The 9053-nt window shown below is 46.5% G+C and overlaps 1 protein-coding gene and 1 pseudogene across 1 annotated transcript; one reads left to right on the top strand and one right to left on the bottom strand.

The window, feature by feature from the left end:
- Nucleotides 1-1046: 1046 nt before the first annotated feature.
- LOC119296748 (sugar transport protein MST8) lies at nucleotides 1047-4137 on the top strand. Its single transcript, XM_037574830.1, has 4 exons — nucleotides 1047-1228; nucleotides 1319-1641; nucleotides 2658-3287; nucleotides 3384-4137. Exons 1-4 carry the CDS (start codon nucleotides 1093-1095, stop codon nucleotides 3843-3845), a joined length of 1551 nt encoding a protein of 516 aa, XP_037430727.1. The 5' UTR covers nucleotides 1047-1092; the 3' UTR covers nucleotides 3846-4137.
- Nucleotides 4138-4711: 574 nt separating this feature from the next.
- LOC119297078 lies at nucleotides 4712-6779 on the bottom strand (annotated as a pseudogene).
- Between the last annotated feature and the right edge of the window lie 2274 nt (nucleotides 6780-9053).

Genomic DNA, 9053 nt, shown 5'->3' with positions numbered 1-9053 from the left:
ATTGCCATGGAAACTTAAAATATGTTGCCATGTGAACTCAAATTTTGTTTCCATGGCAAATTAAATTATTTATTGCCATTGCAAAGAACATACAGTATTTTGCCATGGTGACTTGAAATATGTTGCCAAGTTAAGTCAATTTCTCTTGCCATGTCAAATTAAATTATGTCGCTCCATGGAAAAAACCATAATGTGTTGCCATGGTAGCTCCATAATTTTGGAACAACAACATGCCCAGAATTATTTTTTTTTGCAAAATCTTATTATATGCCATGGTAGCGGACCATTGCAATTTTATTTTTTCTGTAGGTACTTTGGTTTTTGTAGTGGATCATGTGACAAACAAAATAGCACAGAGATAAGGGTTCGCGCTGGGAAGCGTTCGTTCTGGGAACCCTTCAAATCTGACGTTCGCTCGGTACAGGTTCCCAGATCGAACGCTTTAGTTCGATCGATGGATCGCTCCCAGGAACGACGTTCGGTCTGCATACAATGCAAGCCTCCTGATAAAATTTGTAGCAAAGTTCTTTCATATTTCTGACGAAGTGCAGACCCATTATTCAGAAATTTCTTCACTATTGCAAAAACAAATGTGTTTCTAAAGTATCCAAGACTGGTCTTGTTCTAAAGGGCTTGACGCCATGAGTTCAAATATGTAAAAAGTTTCAAAAACGCAATTTTGGTTTTAAAAATATGAACCATCTAAATTGTCAAAAGAAAATGAAAATGTGTTTCGATCGGCATGCAGCCTGCTCGTGTACGGGTATATCCTCCCGATCAGGCCACACCCAACGGTGCGGTTTAGTGGCCGTTTCTCATTGAATATATCCCCCCGATCGCCACGTACTGCTGTTGAGCCGATGCAGTTTTTTTTCCATACCATGCGTGCGTGCGTATATCCGTCCACCGTCTGATTTAATCCTCATCTTATCTACCGTCAAAAAGATAATCCTCATCTTATCCATTGAGATTAGTATCCAAGGACTCCTAACTATATAGTATATATATACACGAGCCAAACCAGCCTGCCCTTCAATAAACGACGTGCGACTTGATTACCACTGATCTGAAGCTAGGTTCTAGAGAGAAGTTATGGCCATCAGCGGGGCTATGCCGAAATCCGACGGCGACAAAAATTACCCCGGAAATATGACGGTGTTCGTCTTCCTCGCGTGCCTCGTTGCCTCGTCCGGCGGTCTCATCTTCGGCTACGATATCGGCATTTCGGGTAAGTCAATTCCACTCCACTATCCATCCGTCAGTCACATGTCACGGGCGTATAGATTAACCTAAGTTCAATCTTTTGATCGTGTGCTAGGCGGCGTGACGTCTATGGATCCATTTTTGATCCGCTTCTTCCCGTCGGTGTACGCCAAGGAGCAGGAGGTGGTGGACACGAACCAGTACTGCAAATTCGACAGCGTGCTGCTCACCCTCTTCACCTCGTCGCTCTACCTCGCGGCCCTCGTCGCCTCCCTCTTCGCGTCCATCGTCACCCGGAAGCTCGGCCGCAGAGCCACCATGCTCGGCGGCGGCGTCGTCTTCCTCGTCGGCGCCGTCCTTAATGGCTTCGCCATGAACATAGCCATGCTCATCATCGGTCGGATCCTCCTCGGCATCGGCGTCGGGTTCAGCAACCAGGTACGTGCGTGCTTGATCTGTTGTTGAGGTAATGTTGCTTCGTTAGTCCGTTATAGGTAGACTAGTCCGTGCATCCGTGGGTGCGTGATCGATTCAAGTTAGAATGGTTCGTCGATTGATTCATAGGTCGACGGATTGTACAGTTTACTACTAGCTAGCTAGACCGATCGAACTGATCTATTTCTTCCGGCGACTCGATCGGCGCGTACGTTACGTGCGTCGCGCTAGATACGCGTGCATGCATATGCATGCATGCGTGCAGGTTGGCCCGAGTAATTTGCAAGCCAAGTCGATAGTTTCTTTTATTAACGGACTAGTTTTATTTTGAGTCCTGCTAGTTCGTTTGCATATATCTCTCATCTGATAGTTGGTTGCCCGATTGAATCTTTTTTCTTTAGAAAATAATAAAGAGGATTGCATTAGATGCGTAATATGTTGATCGAGATGATGATAGTAGCCAGAGGATTGCATGCATGCATGGGTCGATCGGATCGGAAGGAATTTATTTATCTTGCAGGTAGATTAGATCGGATAGATTTGGACGTGCATGCTGGCCGGATACTCGCTACTTAGTTTGTTAGTAAGTTGGTGTGCATGGATCTAGTTTGTTGAACAGAAATCCTATTCTTAATAACTCCATGCCTGCCCAGTGAGATAATCCTATTCTTGGTTTGCTAGTATTTTGTCCCATTTTTACGCATTTGTGGCCGCTGGCCGGTCGGTGTTTTTTTTTATGTATGCATGGTTTTGGAATCTTTGGCGGTCCATTGTTTAGATTTCTACGATCACGCGTAAAAATTTAAACGGAACTATCTTCGTTATGTTGTGGAGCATTATTATTCTTCAAGAGGAACTATGTTTATATAATATCGTAAAAAAAAGTGTCATTATTACATTACATAGTATAAATCTCTGATATACGTATATGTGGACACCGGTAGATTTTGTCATGGCTGTCGTTACACTACATGTTGTTCACATGCATGCATGTTTGTCTGTTGTTGATGGATGTGCAGGCTGTTCCACTATACCTATCTGAGATGGCGCCGGCCAAGATGCGGGGCATGCTCAACATCAGCTTCCAGCTCATGATCACTGTGGGGATCCTCGCCGCCAACCTCATCAACTACTTCACCGCCAAGATCTCCGGCGGCTGGGGCTGGCGCATCAGCCTGGGCCTCGCCGCCGTGCCCGCCATCATCATGGCCGGCGGCTCCCTCTTCCTCCCCGACACGCCCAACTCCCTAGTCGCCCGCGGCAAGGAGGAGGAGGCGCGCGCCATGCTCCGACGCATCCGGGGCACCCACGACATCGGCCTCGAGTATGACGACCTCGTGGCCGCCAGCAAGGCTTCCAAGGCCATCGAGAACCCGTGGAAGACGCTCCTCGAGCGCCGGTACCGGCCGCAGCTCGCCATGGCAATCCTCATCCCCACGCTGCAGCAGCTCACCGGCATCAACGTCGTCATGTTCTATGCCCCTGTGCTGTTCAAGACCATCGGCTTCGGCGGCACCGCCTCGCTCATGTCCTCCGTCATCAGCGGTGGCGTCAACATGCTCGCCACCTTCGTCTCCATTGCCACAGTTGACCGCCTTGGCCGCCGCAAGCTACTCCTCGAAGGCGGCTGCCAGATGATCCTTGCCCAGGTACACTCACTTATACACAAGTAGCGTACATACACGTAGCTACAATTCATTGATGAACTTGACATGACACAGTTTAATTATATGAATGACTTGCAGTTTGTGCTTGGGACGCTGATCTGGATCAAGTTCGGCACAGACGGCGTGGCCACCATCTCGAGGTCGTACGCCATCGGCGTCGTGTTCTGCATCTGCGTCTTCGTGTCGGCCTTCGCGTGGTCGTGGGGCCCGCTGGGGTGGCTGGTGCCGAGTGAGATCTTCCCGTTGGAGATCCGGTCGGCGGCGCAGAGCATGGTGGTGGTCTGCAACATGGCCTTCACCTTCATCATCGCGCAGATCTTCCTCATGATGCTCTGCCGCCTCAAGTTCGGCCTCTTCTACTTCTTCGGCGCCTGCGAGCTCCTCATGACCTCCTTCGTCTACTTCTTCCTCCCCGAGACCAAGGGCATCCCCATCGAGGAGATGGACCGGATCTGGGCCACACATTGGTACTGGAAGCGCTTCGTCGAGGGCAATGGCGGACGCCGCAATGTCCAGTTGTCATCATCCAACGCCGTATGACCAACATCGATCGACTAGCTTGGTCCCATCATAGTTTTGGTTTATCTCCTTTAGCTAGCTAGAGCCCTCTTGGCTAGAGAGTAGAGACTGTTATTTATCATAGAGTTAATTAATTAGTTTTGGGAAAACTCAGTTAATTACGTGGATTAGTGCTGATGCGTAGCTGGAGAGATGACTCGACATTGTACTACTGCTGCCCTCATTCACATTGAGATTGAAGAGCATCGATTTAGCACGTACAAATCCATGCAGCAAAATTGTTCCATCGGACGCAGGAAATTATATGACCTTCTCTTTTTTTTCAAGTACATGCAAGAGCATTGCATGTCTTTTCCATTAAGAAGAATAAGGAGGAGGTTTTAGTACAAGGATCATTACAGAGAAAAAAATTATATGAGACCAGGTCTCACGGTTAGCAGGTGAGACCCGTCCTGATGGATGACACGTGGCATTCATAAATCACAAAGCATCTAATCTTTCTCCCCCCTGATTTTAAGTGGGGGGTGGGGGGTGCTTTGTGATTTGTAAATGTCATATGTCATCCATCAAGATGGGTCTCACGTGAGACCTGTTCTCATAGAATTATTTTCCTCATTACAGAGGCAAAGCCACCATGTAGGAGCGTAGCTCGCGGCGCATTTTGGTGGATTTGAAAGGGTAAAGACATGCTAGTGACGTCTGAAGTTACAGTTTGGAGAAGAGGACATGTTACAGTGTTTCTTTCATGTTTCTTACAGTAGCACACAGAACGATGTACAGTAGTAGTTCTCTAGCAGAAACACACCACACCAATCAAGATGAAAGAACAGAAAAATAGTGAACTGAAACACGCGTGTACTACGATTTAAACATCACCAGTGGCGTTGTTAGGCGGGTGCGGCCTCTGGCCAGCTGACGACCCCGAGGTGGGTGAGCAACGCCCACAGCAGCGTTATCAGCTCGCCGCCCCGCGCAATGGCCTCGGCATGAGCGTCGACGTTGTCCGAGGGGGCGGCGTAGAGGATCATCTCAGACCAGAAGTCAGCGAGGACCTCCCAGGCCGCCTCTTCGCCTTCCACCGCCGCCAGCTCCACCAGCTTCTTGCCGAGCTCCGCGCCATCCTTGAGCACGTAGTGCGCCTCTTCAGACTCGGCGTTCAGCGCCTGGACCAGCGCTTCGGGATTCGACGCCGCCGCCCTTGCGCCGCCGGCTGCCGCTATAGCGCGCTTGCCTTTCTTCTGGACGGCCTTGTACAAGCTCTTGCACCACTCGTTGTCGTCGGGGAGTAGCTCGGGGGTGTAGATCACCAAGTAAGCGCGATAGCACGACAAGTGTGTGGCAGCGATTTTATGAGCAGAGTCAGCCTGCTGCGGCGGCTCTGATCTCCTCACTTCCATGATGCTTGTTGCAATGTGGGCCACGAGCATGGTATCAGCTACACCTTTGATGCCATTGGATGCCGATAGGGGGTTGTTGCTGCCGGTCTGCAGATATAGCCTTGTGCACAGGGATGCCACGCCATTGCTTCGGTTCTTCCAATTGGGGCTCTTCAGTGGCTTGAGGACTGCGGTCTTCACCGCTGTTGGCACCTTCTTCCTGTCAAGCAGTGGGACGAGGCGTCGGAGAAGAGCCACTGGAGTTGTGGTTGGGTAGAGCGCCAATACTGAGCATTGGTTCATTTTGCCCACCCAATGATTTAGCAGCTTGCATTTTCTGCGCAGCACAAGACCAAGTAACTTTTTCTTCCAAGGTGATTGCTGCCAAGAAGAAGCATGCCTAACATAGCGGCAGATCAGGGATACTTTAGTCCAGTTAGAACAGATGTAACAAGCAATCTCCCGCACCTCAGCAAGCACAACTAGCGCCGAGAGTAAAAACAGAGGTACACAATATCGAAGAAAAGACTTCCATATTCTATCCGGTTTGAAGAACTGAAGAAAATACTTGCATATTCTTTCTGGTACGAAGGATGGCAATTCATGTAACAGTGCATCTGCCCCTGACGTGGCCATCCATACCGCAAAATCAGACAAGTTATGCTCAATAGATATAATAAGCTCCAACCCATGGTTAGGAGTGAAATAGATAAGCTCAAAATGGGCAGCCAACAGCTTGAATATGAGGTCGGGAGAGATGAATAATAATAATCATGAAGGAAAGAAAGCTCATATGCAATCATCCCAAGTGCTCTTTCATCGCCAACATCTTGGAGCAACACGTGTGGCAATAAGTTATGGGAGTTGGTGAAACCGATCTCAGCAATTGGATGCCTTGTAAATCGACATCTTTGTTAGGAATTAATCATGTTTAATTAATGGGATAATCTCCTTCTGTAACAAACGTGCGGTTAGTACTCCTTCCGTTTTTATTTAGTTCGCATATTAGCTTTGGTCAAAGTCAAGTTTTACAAACTTTGACCAAGTTTATATACAAAAATATTAAGATATATAATAACAAATCAACAACATTAGATTTATTATTAAATGTACTTTCACATCGTATAGATTTCTTAGGATAAATGTCTATATTGTTTTCTATAAACTTGATCAAACTTTACGAAGTTTGACTTCAGTCAACTCTAATATGCAGAGTAAATAAAAACGGAGGGAGTACGTGGTAACCGTCGCGTCCCTCTCTCCCGCCTGTTGCAAGGAACACGTCGTTCCGGATGCATCCCTTCGGGGCATATAAATTGTAAGGACATCATCATCAGTAATAGAGAGATTTCATTCGTTTTGTTTTCTATCACGTTATCAGCACGTCGCTCTCCGCTGAGAAAAACAACGCCGCAACAACAGATGGACCAAGGGGAAACACAAAGCATGTGTGTCCGACGACGGCGGCGCGGCAAGACGCTAGGCGCCATTGAGGACTGCAGGCCAAGCCACTGCCGACTGCGGGCGCGGACAGCGCGGCTGCTCGAAAGCGCTCACGTCGACAACACGGCCTCGGCATCATGGCGACGAGGCGTGCCCCGACACACACCGGCGTGTGTCCCGGCGACGACTCTCCGAGTCAAGGCGCTGGCGACTGTGAATAGACGGCACCTGTGGCAAGGCCAAGCCCGGCGAAAGGCGCGGCACTCTGGGAAATAGGAACACGGCGCGGCACCAGGCGTGATTCTGAAAGGGCCTCCGGCGTGGCATCGACCTCTCGTCGGCTGCAGTTGCAGAAAATCAGGAACAGCGGAACCTTATCTCTTTGGAGATTCTCAGTTCAGCCCTCATATTATATGCTAATATAATCCTGTATGAGTTTATGGTGTCTTTTCGATCGTCCACAGGTCAATGGATATCTGCAGTTTAGCAATTTGGCTTGCCGCATTTCACAATGAAGCCATCAGGCTCATACGATATGTTTCTGTAGCCTTCATACTTGCAATGCATAGCACTTTAATCATCTTGGTTAGCCCTCAGATGATTTAGCAGGTTTAGCAGATTCTGTAGCCTTCATAATTTAGCAGATTTGCAGTTGACAGCACTTTGGCCTGTCAACTGATTTGGCCACTGATTTGGCCTGTTCGTTTTCTGGCCTAGGACCATTATTTTCTCTTGTTTTTCTTTTCTGTTTTAGCTTCTAGCTATTTTACAGTAATATCTTGCATGTTACTGTATTTTAAAGCACATTTGTATATCAGCATATCTGATTAGGCAATTTGATGGTTGCCACATGTTGATGATACTTGCAAATTAATTGTGCATGATGATTTCATGCGGGATATGTTGGGAAATATCCAATAGAGAATTTTGCTGAGTTTGCCGTTGATGGTATCAATCATCGAATCTGGCCGATGTAAAGATTAACTTGACGGCCTGGGATCTCAGTTCCCACAGAACCACACCCGCTCAGGGGCTCCAGCTATAGTCGCTATAGCAAAGTATGTTGCATTGCACTTTACTGCACCATGATCTATAAAAATAGAGTATCTCGTACTCTAGAGCTCTTTTGAAGAGCAATATGATCAATATGTGGTGATTACGATGCTTGAAGTGCGTAGGAAATGGACGCTTGTACGACTCCATGAGTTGGAGTCTATGGTAGCATACAACTCTTATGTGCATCAAATCAAATAGTAGTTGAGATTCTGCAATATTGCAGTTCTGGATGTTGATCTCATCATGTAATGCTCTTTACTTTCAATCCTTCCATGAGGATTTGCGCTGAACAGTAACGTCAGCGGTAAATGAAATTTGAGTTGTGATGAGAGTCAAAGTAAGAGTGGATCTGAAAAAGGGCAAAAGTCATTTCAAGGAGAATGACAAGGCCAACAACTCTGATGGTTGCTATAGGTGTGGCTGTATAACTCGTTCGATTGCAAGAAAATGTGATACCTCCAAGCATTTGGTGGATAAATACATGCAATGAATTACAAGGGCAAAAGGCTCATGGGAACCAGTGTGAAGCTTGCTTCACTGGACATAGCAATAATTTCCCGATGGTTGAAAGTTCCTAGACGTACCTCGGGATGTGGGAACCAAGAGCATGCTCAGCAAAAGGAAGTTCCACTACTTAATGTCGATGACATGCTAGTGGACTTCGCTACCAGTGATATACAATATATGTATTTCTATATGAGTTCAATCATATCTTGAAATTGGTTTCTTTCTCTATAGAAGCCTATTGGAATAATCCAATTGAGAAGAAAATGTGTTAGTAGAAACTGGGCCTACTAACATGATACTAAGGGAGATTAAGTATTTCCAGACTCTTGAGAAGAGTAGTGGAAACATCATGACAATTGTTGGTCGTGATGGGATAATTATTGGTTCTGGTCAAGCCATAATTGCACTCCGTAAGGGTACTATATGATAATCATGGACGCATTCATGCATCAAGATTCTACTCGTACCTTGTTGAGTTTTAAGGATATTTCCAATGGTTTCTATGTTAAAACTCATATAATGAGTGAGGTTGGAAGCCTACTCATGACTCAACAGAAAGGATTTGAATGAAATCCTAGAGTAAATGCTTCTCTATATTGTGGATTGTATTATACATACATTAAATTGGATACGCATTTGCGTATAAGATAATTTTCTAGAATCTTGAGAAGTTCAAGATACGGCATGATTGGAAAATTATTGATGGTTCAATTGGACAAAATCTAACGGTGTGAATTATCCAAATTCATTGAATTATGTATGCACGATGTGTGCAAACTAGGAAACTGGTCGCAAGGCCATCTTATCTCATGAAAGAGGATGAGCCACTAGATTTCCTTGGATATAT

Source organism: Triticum dicoccoides, chromosome 5A (assembly GCF_002162155.2).
Source record: "Triticum dicoccoides isolate Atlit2015 ecotype Zavitan chromosome 5A, WEW_v2.0, whole genome shotgun sequence".
Classification (NCBI taxonomy): domain Eukaryota; kingdom Viridiplantae; phylum Streptophyta; class Magnoliopsida; order Poales; family Poaceae; genus Triticum; species Triticum dicoccoides.
This window is presented reverse-complemented; position numbering and strand designations above follow the sequence as displayed.

Excerpts from the sequence above, each read along its gene's own strand:
- LOC119296748 (XM_037574830.1), top strand. The coding sequence starts at position 1,093 with ATGGCCATCAGCGGGGCTATGCCGAAATCCGACGGCGACAAAAATTAC. Across the intron at positions 1,642-2,657 it reads GCGTCGGGTTCAGCAACCAG|GCTGTTCCACTATACCTATC; the intron begins GTACGTGCGTGC and ends ATGGATGTGCAG. Across the intron at positions 3,288-3,383 it reads GCCAGATGATCCTTGCCCAG|TTTGTGCTTGGGACGCTGAT; the intron begins GTACACTCACTT and ends AATGACTTGCAG.